The sequence below is a fragment of the Triticum dicoccoides genome, chromosome 4B, assembly GCF_002162155.2.
Source record: "Triticum dicoccoides isolate Atlit2015 ecotype Zavitan chromosome 4B, WEW_v2.0, whole genome shotgun sequence".
Taxonomy (NCBI): Eukaryota; Viridiplantae; Streptophyta; class Magnoliopsida; order Poales; family Poaceae; genus Triticum; species Triticum dicoccoides.
The window spans coordinates 171,733,214-171,748,649 of record NC_041387.1 but is presented as its reverse complement, the minus strand read 5'-3'; the positions used below and the strand labels follow the sequence as shown (position 1 = coordinate 171,748,649).

Below are 15,436 nucleotides of genomic sequence, written 5' to 3'. Positions count from 1 at the left end.
ATTGCCGTTGCGTACGCACGGCAAGAAACTCTAACCTCGCTGTCTCGAGGAGCTGGCGGTAATTTCCATCGAAGCTCCGTCTAATCCATCCCAACGGACGAACTTAAGGAGGATAGGAGGTCGAAAGACTGACTCGAAGAATAAGTGTCGCCATCCATCGAAACGCCGCCCTGGGAGGACTAAAACTCTACTTATCTACTAGCCGGATCTGAGGCACCAGAAATCCCCTCCCCACCATTGTCCGACGGAGCGGCGGGAAGAGAGGTGGCGAATCCACGGGTTCGCTGGTGAAGATCAAGGGGAGGAAAACTTTCCCTAGTTGCCTTCTCAGGCTGCACTAATTGGAAACACTCCACCATACATGTTTGCATCTCTCATTATTGAAGTATGTTTTAAACCCAAATGATAAATGCCACATGTGTGGCACGAAGCACTCCGACCCTAATGTTTTTAAATTAAAGTTGCAATTCAAAAATAAAAACAAACCCCCTCAAAAAAACTGAAATTTGCCATCCGAATAGAAAGTTGCCATACTTGACAACTAAAGTTGCCATCCTCGCGTCATTAAACTTAGGGAAATGTTTGTGGCCGGCTGACCGGCGGAACACTCAGCCGGTCACATGTGGCTCGTTCAATTTTGTAACAAATCATGTGGCCCGCGTTCGCCCTTATCCGCTGACCTCCACCGCTTTTTTATCCACTCACGCCAGCAGCTCCTCTGCCTTATCCTTTCTTCTCTCATCCTGTCGCATGCATCCTCAACCCCCACAGCAATTCCTCCCCTGCGTACTCTCTCTCCCATGGCCTACCTCCAAATAAACAGCTCGCCGGCCGCGGAATAGGTGCGTGGCGAGCAGGCGATCCCAGAGGAGCACACACGAAGATGTAGAGGTGCGCGTCGTACAACGATCAGCGAGCAGAGGTGCAGTGCTCATCGTCTTGTCTGCCGGAACTAGATGTGCGCCCTCTTCATGGCCATCGCAACCAGGGTTCGTTAGTCGCATGGCCAAGCTGCAATTGGCCACAGGGGCGACGAATTTGTGCTGGAACCAGGCATTTGTTTTGCTGGATCCACCCATTTGTTTTGCTACAACCCCTTTCTCCTTTTGCTATCATCCCCATTCGATTTTTTATGAACATTTGGATTTTTGCTGGAACCGGGGCCCGTTTTTGCTGGAACCAACTGGTGGATATGCTGCAAGGTCGACACCACGCCGGAGGAAGCTGCATCCAGTGGCAAGGAGGGTTGCGGCCAACGCCGTTCGAACGCTGGAAGTTGCAACCGTGTACGCTGGAGCTACAACCAGCGACTGGGGGAGCCGCAAGCGGGGTGGCTGTATTTTGCTGAACAATTTTCTTTTTGCTGGAACCGATGTATTGTTTTGCTGGAACCGAGATAAATTTTTGTTTCATTGGCTGCAGAGTTCTCAAACGCTCATGTCATTTTTGCTGGAACCTAAGTTTGGTTTTGCTGGAAGCGTTTTTTGATTTTGCTTCAACCGACCACCAGATTTCTTTAGGTACGATGCACATCGACAATGGAGGCCCGCAGAGACGGCGACGCCGTGCTACGATGGGAGACATGAGTTTTTGCTGTCCGAGCTGCATCCGGCCATCGGCGGGAGCTGCATGCAGCAGGAGGGTGTTGTTGGATCGACGACGAGATGTGGAGGGTGTGCGACAACAGCAACGGCGAGCTGCGGAGAGAGGTGGCGACCTGCAACCCATGGCGATGGCGGCTGCCGCGGGGTGCGCAAGCTTTGTGCGGCAAGGCCGCGGGGTGGGGGCGGTTGGCTGAGCGTGGTGACTCGTTGTGGGAGGAGGCATGATGTGCGGAAGGATAGAGAGGAAATCATGCGGCTACTTTTGCCTGAATCCAACGGCTGCTAGGCGACCGGCCGAAAGTTGGGCCGGTGCGCCGGCGCCTAGCAGTGGCCTTAAACTTATCATAAAAAATGTTCGGGGTTGCTGTGTGTTTGTGCCACAACGTGTGGCACTTATCAGGTCTGTTTTAAACTATAATTGTATGTCAATATTACGCCACCAAACAGAGTTTTGTCCTTTCTTTTTTTCTGTAAAACAGAAACAGAATTTTCTTCCAATAGGTGTGGTACCGAGAACAGATCACTTTCTAGCTAACGAACTAACACTGCCAAATTTAGAGACAAAACACGATGATCAGCGCGTTACAAGATTGTTACGTGCCCGCGTCCCTGTGTCCGTGTGACGCTTACTCGCTCTCCTCTAGTGGCCAAGTGGCGTTTCAGCTCAACTGCTCACGTATATAATCCATGATCGCTCAAGCTCGTTGGCTCATGGAGTTCGTCGCCTTGACCGTGACAGTGCCCGAATACGTGCCCGACGAGCGGGGCTTCGAGGCTCACAGCCGCCGGCACAGCACTAGCGGGGCCTTCTTCGCCAGGTCAGGGCCGGAGCAGAATGCCGCTGCCGACGATGCCGTGAGGGCTGCCGGCTGCTTCTCCGGCTTCGACCCGGCGTCAGACGAGGCCATAGCTGCCCTGCGCGTGCCGGCGGCGGGCGGGATGAGGGAGGACGGCTGCGCGGTGTGCCTCGAGGACTTGGAGGGTGGCGACGACGACAAGCTCAGGGCCATGCCCTGCTCTCACTGCTTCCACCAGCGGTGCATCTTCCGGTGGCTATCGGTCAGCCGGGTCTGTCCCTGCTGCCGCTTCCCGCTGCCGTCCGCCGACGAGCAGCGCCTCCTGGCCCTGGACGAGCAGGCGACGGGCCCCAACACCCGAGCTGAAACCAACTGACGATTGATTTAATCATTGATTTATGTATATCTATTGACAAATTAAGGGGAACAACAGAGGAGTTAATATGTTGCATCGGATGACACAATTTTCCTGGTCCAAGATGATCTGGAAAGTGCAAAAAACTTGGAAGTTTATATCTAGACTTAAAATTAATTTTCACAAAAGTGAGCTCATGTTATTTGGAAAAGCTGCTGAGAAAAGAGAAATATACCAGGAAATTTTTACCTGTGTCATTGGAAAAATGCCCATAAAATATCTAGGGCTTCCAGTACTTGATAAAAGAATTACTAACGGACACTGGAGAGGGGTGGTGGATAAGATACAAAAAAGATGTGGATGTTGGCAGGAGAGGCTTTACCGAAAAAGGCTTTCGCCCCGCTTTATAAATAAAGCAAACTGCCATAGAGCACACATACAAGAACTAGTTCACAACACACACCCACCGAGTCGCACAACAGGAAGTACAAAAGGTTCTGTTGAGGACATAGCTCAACAAGCCCAAATAAAATAAAAAAGAGAGGCCGGAGGCTGGAGGACAAGTCCGACCTCTAATCTGGCTCCTGAGGTGGTGGAGGGAGCGGCGGCGACAAACGGACAACCGTCGAGCGAAGGTCGGCGATGAAGGCGGAGATGGCATCTCGATCCTAGGGGTGGCTAAGCGGCCACCAGAGCTGCAAGTAACCAAACAGTTTGAAGAGAACGTCAGTAGCCCGTCGAAGCGGAATGCGCTGAATCACAAGTCTATAGCGGATCGTCCAGAGGGTCCAAGCGAGGGCCCCAATCTCCAGCCACCTAATGTGGCGAGAAGGCAGGGAGGGTTCTGGAGTTCGGCGAATAGGTCGGGGAAGTTGGTGTGACACCAATTACCACCAACCAACTCTCTAAAGCAACTCCAAACAAATTGAGCGGACACACAAGAGAAGAAGATGTGTTTCGAGTCTTCGGGGACACCGCAGAGTGGGCAAAGGCCAGTACCAGGGCCATTGCGCTTGCGAACCTCCACCCCAGACGGGGTCCGCCCGCGAATACATTGCCACATGAAGATCCGAATCTTCAGCGGCAGGCGGATGGACCACACCGCCGTAAGGGGAGGAGGGTCGGGCGGTGGAGGGGGCAATGGCCTGATAAAGGGACTTGGTGGAGAATTGGCCTTACGGCTCAAGGCGCCACCGAACCAGGTCTGGGCTAGCGTCCACCACCAGCTCGTGAAGGGCGACGCAGTCTAGCAGCTCATGCTAGGGGGCAAAGTCCGGAGGCCCAAATGGCCTCCGGAAGGCGAGGCGCCCTAAGTCAATAAGGGCCCTCTCTACAGAGATCCAAGGATCAACGGCGATAGAGAAGAGGTCGGGGAAGCGTGCGGCGAAGGGGGTGTCTCCTGCCCACCGATCAAACCAGAACAGGTTCGCAGCCCCAGATCCAACCGAAATGAAGGTCCCAATGCGGAGGACCGGGAGTAGCTGGATGACCGACTGCCAGAACTGGGAGCCGCCAGATCTCTGATAGAAGGCAAGGTGTTGCCCATGCAGGTATTTGTTCCGGATGATGTCTAACCAGAGGCCACCTTGACCTTGCGAAATGCGCCAAAGCCAGCGGGATAAGAGGGCGATGTTCATGCGCTTAGAGCACATGATCCCGAGGCCCCCTTGATCCTGAGGCTTGCAGATGTCTGGCCAGCTAACCATATGGTATTTTTGCTTATTGTTGTCGCACGCCCAGTAAAAGCGGGACTGGACTTTGGCGATCTCATGATGCAATGTCTCATGAAGGCTATAGAAGCTCATGAGGAACAAGAGGAGACTGGATAGGGAGGAGTTGATGAGAATCGTCCGTGTCGCCTTCAACATCCACCTACCCTGCCAAGGCTCAATGCGTGTTTGCAGCTTGGCCACAGTCGGACGCAAGTCAACAACGGTAAGCCTAGAGTCACTAATGGGTGTTCCCAAGTATGTCGTGGGGAAGGAGCCCAGACAGCAGTTAAGTCGGTTGGCAATGTCTAAGCATTCCACCGGAGAGTAGCCCATCACCATTATATCACTCTTGTCAAAAGTTGATCTTGAGGCCAGACATTTGTTGGAAGCTGAGGAGGAGGAACTTGAGATTAGAGATGTCCGTCTTCGAGCTCTCCACCATGATGATGGTGTCATCGGCGTATTGGAGAAGGGAAATCCCGGGACTGCCAGCCAGGTGGGGGGTGATCCCACGAATATGGCCCCCCGCCTTTGCCTTATCTAGGATAGTGGTAAGAGCGTCCACCACCATGTTGAACAAGAATGGGGAGAAAGGGTCACCTTGTCTAACCCCACAAAGGGATTTCCCCATTGATGTTCATGGCGGTGCGACCGCGGGACACCATCTGCATCACACGGGTGATCCAGCAGTCGTCGAAGCCCTTCCAGAGCAAAACTTCCCAAAGGAAGGGCCAGCTGACGGTGTCATAGCCTTATGAAAATCGATCTTCAGGAAGACCGCCTTGAGGTGCTTAGACTAAACCTCATGGAGAACTTCATGAAGGACTAGCACCCCATCCAGGATATACCGCCCTTGAATGAAGACGAACTGGTTGGGGTGGGTAATGCGGTCTGCAAGCAGGGTCACCCTATTGGCGTACCCCTTTGCCAGAATCCAGAAAATCACATTGATCACCGTGATTGGCCGGAACTGGCGGATGTCGGAGGCCCCAGGCACTTTAGGGATGAGCGAAATGATCCCATAGTTGAGGCGACCGAGGTCTATGGACCCAACGTAGAACTCGTCGAAGATGGTCATGATCTCCGGTTTAATCACATTTCAGAAGGTCTGGAAGAATTTAACCCGGAGGCCGTCAGGACCCGGGGCCGAGGTAGGGTTCATGCCTCTAATGGCATCCCAAACCTTGCCCTCGGAGAAGGGGGTCGTAAGGGCCGCGTTCTCTGCAGCGGAAACTAGCTGGGGGCCAACCCAGCAGTCATGAGCCAGAGATAAGCCGCTCCTAGGAGCGGAGGAGAAAAGGTTCTTGTAGAACCCGTCGACGTGGGCCCGAATGTCACAAGGGGACTGCAAAAGGTTCATGTATTGTTTTGACCCGATTTGTCTTGTTTGCTGAGAGCTACCCAGCTGTCCAAATGAGCTAATATTTGGAGCGAGCCTCATGCAATAAATTGTCTACCATGGGGAAAAATTGGATTTTTTTGAATTTTTCTACTTTTTATTTTGAATGTTTTTCTGATCGGATGCAGATGAGCCTGGGCACCGAATCGCTGCACTCACTTCTATAGAACTAGGTTAGTTTGGCAAGAGGATGAAGACAAGAAAAAAATACCATCTAGTCAATTGGAGGGAATGTTGCCTCCCGAAGGATTATGGTGGGTTGGGAATCTTAAATCTAGATATGATGAATAAGGCTTTGCTGGTAAAATGGTTCTGGAAGATGGAAAAAGAGGATGGGCTATGACAACAAATCATTTTCAGTAAATACATACCTGATGGGTGTGTCTCCAGGATTAAGAAGAAACAAGGCGACTCTCAGTTCTAGTCTAGCCTGATGAAAGTTAAAGATATCTTTTATAGATTTTCTCGAAAAGGGGGGACTCCTCGGCCCCTGCATCAGAACGATGCATACGGCCACTTAAATAAATAAAATAGGTTCAACAATGTCATAGAGTCTTGAAACAAAATAAATGCAAGCTCACATAGAGCCTCGACGCCAAAACAAGAAAAGGTCATAAAGCCACAACCGGCTGGCAAAATAAAGATAGGAAAACTAATTGCCTATCCTATTACATGACCGTCATCCAAACCGGTTGAAGATATCCTGCGCTACCATCTCCCACCGGACAGATCCAGTAACCAAACGCTCCCTGGCCTCCGTCGGAGTGAGTAAGGACCACATACGGATCAGCGCCGTAGCACGGAATACAACCTGCAAAAAATGAATAGTAGTTAATCTGTTAAAAGCCAAATCATTTCTGTAGTTCCAAATTGCCCATAACAACGCACAAACTCCTACACGAATATGTCTAGCTGTATCGAACTCTATCCCATCCAGCCACGTTCCAAATAACGACCCGACCGAACTCGGAGGAGTAATGTTAAAGGCAATTTGCACGGTGCGCCACAGAATTCTCGCCAACGGACACTCAAAGAAAAGATGCTTAATGGTCTCGTCCTGATCACAGAAACTACACCTAGTAGATCCTGTCCAATTGCGCTTAACCAAGTTGTCCTTTGTTAAAATAACTTGTTTATGGACAAACCACATAAATACTTTAATTTTCAAAGAAACTTTTACTTTCCAAACATGTTTGGAACTAGGAATGACAGTCGAGTTAATAACATCGATGTACATCGACTTAACAGTAAATTGTCCAGACCTAGTAAGTTTCCAACACAACTGATCGGGCTGATGAGCTAGGTGGACTTCCATCAGTCTACGCACCAGATGAAGCCAAGCTTCCCATCTATCACCAACAAGCACCCTCCGAAATTGAATATTAAGGGGAATGGACTACATGATCGTTGCAACTAACGCATCACGTCACTGGACAATACGATACAGGGTTGGATACTGTAGTGCCAATGGTGTATCACCCAACCAAGTATCCTCCCAGAACCGTGTATCATTGCCATCACCGACAATAAACTTTGTTCTATTAAAGAAGGCTGCCTTAACTCTTATAAGCTCCTTCCAAAACGGCGAATCAGTTGGTCTCACTGTCACCTGTGACAAAGTTTTAGAATGCATATACTTGTTGCGGAGAATCTGCGCCCAAGTTGCGTCAGTCTGAACTGAAAGCTTATATAGCCACTTGCTAAGCAGGCATCTGTTCTTGACCTCAAGATTCTCGATACCCAAACCCCCTTGGTCCTTTGGTCGACAAATAACATCCCACTTTGCGAGTCTATTCTTTCTAAAAAGAATATATGGGTTGATGATCAGGCTTTGATGCATGATTACCCCAGATTGTATAACTTGTGCTTTGACCATAATATCACGGTTGCAGAAGCTATAGAGAAAGGGTGGAGTGGCTTTAGATTTAGGAGGACTTTACATGGGGAAACCTTGGAATTATGGGAGAGCCTGATTAAGAGGTGTGAAACAATAGAGATGGGTGAGGGGAGGGATAAGGTTGAATGGACCCTTACTGCCAACAAAATTTTTTCAACCAAGTCTCTGTATAGGAAACTGATTACTGAGGAACGCAACTATCCACAATTTTTTTTGTGGAAAATCAAAATACCTGCAAAAATAAAGGTCTTTCTTTGGTTGATTAATAAGAAAAGCATATTGACTAAAGACTCTCGCTAAACGAGGATGGAAAGGACCCAAACCTTGTGTGCTACGCGGGAGAGAGGAAACTATTAATCAGCTGTTCTTCACATGTGGGGCTGCCTCCTTGATGTGGAACTTAATAAAATGTGCCTTTGATTTGAAAACAACTCCTGTGAATGTAGAAGAATGTTTTGGAAATTGGATTAATACTTTTATTAAGTGTGAAAAGAAATTAGTGCTGGTGGGATTATCAGGCGTGTTGTGGTCGATTTGGAAGTGTAGAAATGCTATCATATTTGATGGGAAAAATTATACCGATCCCATTGTTCTGATACGAATGATGACACACTGGATCATGGCTTGGTCTATTTTGCAGAAAAAGGACCAAAACAAAAAGGAGCTAGAGATAGGGGCAAAGTTGCTCGAACGGGTAGCAAATGAAGTGTACAAGGCGATACAGGGATGGAGATTCAACGTGCCTAGGCTGGATTAAAAGGTGTGTGCTTCTTCGTGTCCTGGATCATCTTCCTTGTTCCGTGTTGTCGTCTTCTATCTAGCCTTATGTTTTGTAATATTTGCCAGTCAGCGTTTCTATATTTCGTGCCTGTAATGACTTAGCTTATGTTTGTCGGCTCTTTTCTGCCTCTGGGTGGGAGGAGAGTTGGTCTGGATATTGGTTTCAGGGGCCTCGACCCCGTCTTTGTGTCCTAGGTCTGTAGCTTTAGCTTTAGTTTTATTTTCTGTTGCGTCTGAACTTGGTTCTGTGGACCTTGAACTGGATTCTGTAGCTCTGCTTTTGGTTTCCCTTAATGAAAATCGGAGGGGGGAAGCCCTTCTTTGATCAAAAAAGAAATTTGACAAATTAAGGATCAACATGGACTGGTTCTGAGCCATGATGTGATTTATTAAGAAATGAAGAAATGGTTACATGAACAAGGGTCTCTGTTCTACATCCTTTTCAGGCCAATCAGCATGGGCGCGTTACACACTAGACCTAGTTACCCAGTTAAGGAAAGGAGGAATATTAGCAAAAAAAATGTACATAGTCTATGAACAATCCCCAGAGAACCAAAATTTGTCGTGCCATTGATCTCCGACCGAAAGAACAATCCAACAATCATGTTCCTTCAGCCAGCTTCGGCGGGGAGGTGCCAAGAAGTGATCACTGCACGTCTTCAGTGAAGGCCCTGTAGATGAAGTCCCTGAACCTCTTGCAGTACTGCTTGGGGTCGACGGCCGATATGGAGTTGGGATCATACAGCTGAGATTTGTAGGCGTGCTCCAGCTTCTTGCTGATGTCGTAGTCTTGCAGGATGTCGATGATGCCGAAGAAGAGGACCACCTCCCGAAATTCTCCCGTGGGATCACCGATGAGAGGCGACTCGCTCTCGGGGTTCCGCACAACGTTCTCCACCCTCGACTGCATGGCGATCCCCAGTTTCGCTTTCCTGCAAAGATCATAGCATGTTGTGAGACTTGGAAGATTCTTCAGCTGAGAGAAGTCATCTTTCAGTTGGTATAGTTGGTTTCTAAGCACTGCTTAATTGTTCAGCAACAGGGTGATGCCGTGTTCTACTGAAGAAGTGCATCACATTGATTTACCTTTTTAAAATGCCTAGTTGTCTTATATTTATACTATTTACTAAACCTAATATTGTCATGTCATCAATAATTAAAAAATATATATTTGGTAGCGAACAGGTACATTGGAATGGGGAACATACTTATTTTGCTCAGAATCTTCAGCACCACCGTTGTCAGCATTGCCGTTAACTGTAACAGCAAAGGAGACGATTTTTCAGGCTATTTGAATTCGGAATACCCATTACCCAGAGTAATGTTAAACGTGCAATCATAAGAAACAAAGTATTCCATGGGGAATCATATCCTTACATCGATCTTTGAAGTGAATGCCAACCAAAAGACTATAATCCATGATCCTCTCCTGCTCTAGTAACTCACAATCTTTGTCCACTTGCCTGGTAATTAAGAAGCACAAACCATGATACAATGGATGGTTAAGTCTCACTTTGTGTTTCCTCTCACGTTTTTAAGAACTTCCCATAGGACTTGCCTTGCATTTTGTTAATATTTAAGGCATATGAGAATACTACTAGTGTTCCATCATAACCGGATGACACAACAAAGCATGTGCACGCAATTCGACATATGTAAATATTCACCTGCAAAACTCCTGGAACCAAGATCCTCCTAACCGGAAAATGAAATTGAGATCAAGATCCTTCAAAGTGGTGTGCTCATCGATTTGATCGAGGGGTTTGTCAGTCATGCGACCTTGTGACGATCCTTTCAAATCGAAACGCCGATGAATCCCATAGTGAGAGCAGAAGAGATTCCCCATTATGACAAAGCGAACCTGAATGAAGTAGCAACATAAGATGAGCAGATGCTCAGGCATATTTCATCCTTGGTGGTCATTCTTCAATGAATTCATGTGTTTTCAGTGTATTCAAACCTTTTTCTGAATAGCTCCAGTGATTTTAACGCAGTGCAGGCCAAAGAACTTGGTCACTAGGGTATGTTCGAAATTGCGAACATGCTTATAATAGGCTGGAAGCATCCTAAGAAGCACCTGATCATCATAACACAAAAACCACAAAATCAGGTCTTAAAATGACATGTTCAATGATACCTTAATTTTGAAAGCTAGCTAACTGATTGAGGCGAGGGGTGAACAAAGTTATAAGGAGCCTACTTTAACTTCTGATTTCTTCATGGTCTTGATCATGTACTTGTCATCGTTGGTGAGGTAGAAAAAGCTTCCACTCTTTCCGGGTGACGATAGTTCCCGAAGCGCGTCGCCGCCGCAAATGGAGATCATGTAGTCCGCTGGATCGACGTCAAAGAGCTTGCGCAATGTCCTGGAGTGAAATCGCACAGGAACAAAAATCATAATATCATCATATAAATTGCTTCTCATGCAGAGATATGGCGAGCACCCCCTTAGTCTTTGAAAGCTGATCTTTTGGGCATTTCGTGCAGTCTTCAAGATGTAACTCTGACCATTAAACTTATTGAAGTATATAATTACAAAATACTTAAACCCGTTATAGTTTATGAAAGTTATTTTCAAGACAAATCCATACGTATGATTTGGACAAGTCAAGTGATATATTATTTCATAATATCGTCATGTATAACTAAATAGGTGATTAAAGTTCTAAAAGTTGGGCCATCAGTAGGACCAAAATGGCATCATTTATAATTAAATAGGTGATTCTCACTAACGTATTTCTATCAAGATGCAATCAGTCACCTCACATGCAACCATGCATTGATAGAATCTTTTAATTATATTTTTTCACTTATATTCAATAATTCGTTTTTTGGCTAAATGTTCAATATTTTTGTTACAACTACACAATAACTAAAAACAACAAATATATGTATTTTTGGTTTCCATTTTCTTATCGTTAATCCAACTATAAATATCTCAGACAACTAAATCCCATTGAAATATATTGCAACTGATTCCTGAAGATACATGTGGGGTATTTAATATTTTTAAAGACTCGTGGTAGTACAACTATTGTTGTACTACCTCCGTTCCTAAATATTTGTCTTTTAGAGATTTCAAATGAACTACCACATACGGATGTATATAGACAAACTTTAGAGTGTAGATTCACTCATTTTGCTTCGTATGTAGTCACTTGTTAAAATCTCTAGAAAGACAAATATTTAGGAACGGAGGGAGTACTAGTTAACGATGAACACTGATATAATCAATCTAAGGGTTCTCACTTGTACTCCCTCCGTCCCAAGGGAGTAACAAACTTACGGTCATTTCAGTAGGCACCCCACAATTAGCATATGGTTGAAAATTATGTCAGTGGCACATGAATTCAAAGAAAACCTAAAAATTTCTCAAACTTGGTTGGATGCAGTCAAATATTGGTCATTTGATCAAACTGAAAAGTGAAAAAGGAAATCCGAAAGTTGGAACCATTTCGGACCTGAAGACCAATGGGCAGTAGTCCTTCCACCGGAAATCGCATGACTGGTGAGGCGGCGTGTGCTTGGATCCTTCAGGAGGAAACCTGGTCCACACCTTCTCCTTGGGGTCAAACGCCGACGATTTGAGATCCAGCGAGTTCGGCGCCGAATGCCTCCCCACGGCATGCCTGATCGAACCCCAAAGAAATTCAGTTCACGTTTCCTCTCGGTGGGAGAGAGACAGAGAGAGAGAGGTTGAATTCATGGCGGCGGCGCACCTGATGCCAAGCTGGAGGTTGAGCATGAGCTCGTAGTTCTTGTGCCCCTTGGATATGGTCTCACCCTGCTTCTTGGCCGGCTTGGGCGGCGCGCGCATGCACGACGTCGCCCGCAGCCACGCCCTTTCCACGGACGCCGCCCTGGCCTGGGCCTCCTCGGTGCTGAGGCTGGACTGGGCCTGTGCCTGTGCCTGTGCCTGGGCCTGCGCCTGCGCCTGGGCCTCCTCCCCCTCGGCGGCGAGGTCCATGTCAATCGACGACACGCTGCTCCTCCTCTGCGCGCTGGACCTCCTCCCTTGAATTTGCTCCGGCTCCGGCGGCCGCCACACCGGCTTCTTCAGCACCGCCTCCACCCCGGGCCACGTCACGATCTTCTCCGACGGCAGCAGCGACGCCGCCTTGCCCTGCGTCACCTCCAGCTCCTCCAGCAGCTTCGTGATCGCCTCCCGCGGCTCCCGCGGCGGCATGGGCACGGCCGGCCCGCCGGATGGCGGGTAGAACACGCCGCCCATTGCGTTCGTATCGCCGGAGTCCTGCTGGCACCACACGCCGATGTACATGCCGCCGTCAGCCCACCGGAACGTGCCCTGGCCCTTGGGCTTGGCGTCCTCCCACGCGCCGTCGTACCGGTCTCCGTCGGCCCATATCACGGTGCCGCACCCGTGCATCTCCCCGGCGCGCCACGTGCCGATGTACTCGTGCCCGTACCGCCAAATGTACCGCCCGTGTCCATCCTGCCGCCCGTCGCGCCAGTGGCCGTCGTAGACGTCGCCGTTGGCGTAGGCCTGCGTGCCACGGCCGTGCCGGAAGTTGTTGGCCCAGTGACCCGCGAACGTGTCCCCGAACTCGCCGATGTAGGTGCCGTGGCCGTGCATGTAGCCGCCGGCGAGGTCGCCCTCGTAGGTGGCGCCGGAGGGCCAGGAGAACTTGCCGCGCCCGGACGCGCGCCCCTGGCGCCATGAGCCCTCGTACATGCTGCCGTCCGTCCATAAAAACTTGCCGGAGCCGTCCGGGAGATCGCCGCGCACGCTGCCCTGGTAGAAGTCGCCGCTGGGGAGCAGCTGCTCGGAGTGGCTCTCCGGGCCCGCCGCCTCGTCGTCTTCCTCCTCCTCCTCCTCCTCCTCCTCCTCGTCGGTGTCTTCCTCATTGTCCTCGATGTCGCCGCCGCCCGTGGCATCGTCGTTTTCGACGACGTCGTAGCCGTAGATGGTGTTGGAGGAGGCGACGGAGAGGGCGACCGCGGGGTCGCCGTCGAGGGCGGGGCTGGTGGCGGGGAAGACGGAGCTGCCGCGGCGGATGGCCATGGTGGTGTTGAGCTTGCGGATGCCCGCCTCCCACAGCCGGCTGGCCGGAGGCGGGAGCTGGTTCATCTTGGCCCCCGACATGGTGGCGTGACGTGACATTTGATCGAGTAGAGTTACTCCTATCCTATGTATTTTAGCGATTAAAAGAAGAAGGATGCGCGCGGCAACGAGAATGAGGTCAAGGTCAGGACGACGTCGGAGGAGGAAGCCATGGCGAGTGTTTTGGGCGAGGGACGCCGGAGAGGGAAATTAATGCTGGAGGCTGAGAGGAGTTGTCGGGGAGAAGGAGAGCTCGACATTTGTACGGAGCCTAGGCGTTGAAACTTCCATCTTTTTAAAGCATTGTCTTACTTAACATGCACTCACGGCAAATCTGCCATGCTAGCTCTGCCCTCTTTGGCTGAGAGACTACGTACAGATGGATGGATGTCGAGTTCATGGGATCACCTCTTGATGTACATGCAACTACTCCTAGATATGGACGATCGAGGACGACCATATATATGTACCCTTCGTTCGGAAATACTTGTCATTAAAATGGATAAAAGGGATGCATCTAGACGTATTTTAGTTCTAGATACATCTTCTTTTATCCATTTTGATGACAACTATTTTCAGATAGAGGAAGTATATATGTACCCCTAATGCAGAAGAAAGTGATCTTAACATTGTGCATGCTCTTCGCATGGCGGATTGGAAGAAACAAATAGTTATACTATAGCATCGATGACGGATTGTTAAGAAAGTGATCTTAACATTGTCCATGCTCTTCGCATGGCGGATTGGAAGAAACAAATAGTTATACTATAGCATCGATGACGAGAGGCCGGGCATTCGCTAGTGTATTACTCCCTATGTTCAGAAATACTTGATGTGGTTTTAGTTCAATGGAGGTAATGCTAGTGTATTGTTCATAGGTTGGGATCCTAATTGAGTTGTTTTTTCTATCAATGCAGCGAGATACAAATATGTTTTCTTGGAGTATTCTTGGTTTTGAAGAAGATATTTCTTCCCACGTAGTATGGCATTTCAGATCATGTTAGAGTAACACGTGTCCTGTGATTTCTTATCGCCAGATGGTGGCCGCTGGTCAGAGAAGTGGATCAAAAAAAAAGGAAGGCATGCAAACGGCCAAAAAAGGAAGGAAGCATGCATGCAGGAGTGGCCAAAAGGAGAACCATGCCAAACTAAAACTTGGACAACACATTGCTCCTGGTGGTTAATGATGGAGAAAAGTCTCACTTTTGGACAATTCAGTTACAAGTGGAGAGAAGGGGGCAAAATGTTTGTTTTGTGTCGGTACGGCTTAAGATCAATACATATCATAACTAAATTTGAGTAAATCACATAAATCACTTGAGGAATTCACTCTGATGAACGCCCTATTCACTTTTGTTGTCATATAGCTGTTATGATGTTCTGTTTGTGCTTTTGTTTTAGGTGTTTCGCTTTGTCAAACCTGATGCTTGGTGTAGGCGGTCTAGCTCGTCTTAAATTCACTCTGATGAACGCTCGTGCTGATCGTGGGCAATGCGTGGTGGGTTTATTGATAGTGACTGAATGATACACATGCTATGCGTATTTGAGCAAAGATAGTGACTGAACTCAATCTCCCCCCTTCCCGTCCTCTATTACCTCTGTCAAGCATTGTATTTCCGTTATGCCGAGTAGTGGAAAGGGGATTAGTCCAGTTTAAAAGAATTTCAAAGGACACATGTCAAATGTGCATGCAACAGACATCCCTTCTCTCACCGATCCAATAGTTTCGAAGAGCACGTCGATGGAGAATAACGGTAAAAAGGCAATGTCAAAGGAGTAGTTAAAGGCAATGCAGCCCACAGAAAGAAGTCCAAGAAGAAAAGGCCACTA

The 15,436-nt window shown here is 48.5% G+C and overlaps 2 protein-coding genes across 3 annotated transcripts; one reads left to right on the top strand and one right to left on the bottom strand.

Annotated features, from left to right (window-relative positions):
- Positions 1 to 1,061: 1,061 nt before the first annotated feature.
- LOC119295622 (E3 ubiquitin-protein ligase RING1-like) lies at positions 1,062 to 2,852 on the top strand. 2 transcript variants are annotated; one of them, XM_037574060.1, is made up of 2 exons: positions 1,062 to 2,004; positions 2,344 to 2,852. In XM_037574060.1, the coding sequence occupies exons 1-2, from the start codon at positions 1,956 to 1,958 to the stop codon at positions 2,775 to 2,777; spliced, it is 483 nt and encodes a 160-aa protein (XP_037429957.1). In that variant the 5' UTR covers positions 1,062 to 1,955; the 3' UTR covers positions 2,778 to 2,852. The 2 variants fall into 2 exon arrangements, with proteins under 2 accessions (XP_037429957.1, XP_037429956.1); XM_037574059.1 differs by having other exon boundaries at positions 2,163 to 2,852.
- A 6,109-nt stretch (positions 2,853 to 8,961) lies between these two features.
- LOC119293509 (phosphatidylinositol 4-phosphate 5-kinase 6-like) lies at positions 8,962 to 13,817 on the bottom strand. The gene is made up of 8 exons (XM_037571970.1): positions 12,264 to 13,817; positions 12,006 to 12,173; positions 10,745 to 10,910; positions 10,505 to 10,621; positions 10,212 to 10,405; positions 9,922 to 10,007; positions 9,753 to 9,801; positions 8,962 to 9,476 (listed from the first exon to the last, which is right to left on the bottom strand). The coding sequence occupies exons 1-8, from the start codon at positions 13,664 to 13,666 to the stop codon at positions 9,191 to 9,193; spliced, it is 2,469 nt and encodes an 822-aa protein (XP_037427867.1). The 5' UTR covers positions 13,667 to 13,817; the 3' UTR covers positions 8,962 to 9,190.
- Positions 13,818 to 15,436: the final 1,619 nt, after the last annotated feature.

Coding starts and splice junctions, on each gene's coding strand:
- LOC119293509 (XM_037571970.1), bottom strand. CDS start 13,666: ATGTCACGTCACGCCACCATGTCGGGGGCCAAGATGAACCAGCTCCCG. Junction 10,008..10,211: donor TGGTTCCAGGAGTTTTGCAG/GTGAATATTTAC, acceptor CTTAATTACCAG/GCAAGTGGACAAAGATTGTG. Junction 9,477..9,752: donor GAAGATTCTGAGCAAAATAA/GTATGTTCCCCA, acceptor TGATCTTTGCAG/GAAAGCGAAACTGGGGATCG.
- LOC119295622 (XM_037574059.1), top strand. CDS start 2,292: ATGATCGCTCAAGCTCGTTGGCTCATGGAGTTCGTCGCCTTGACCGTG.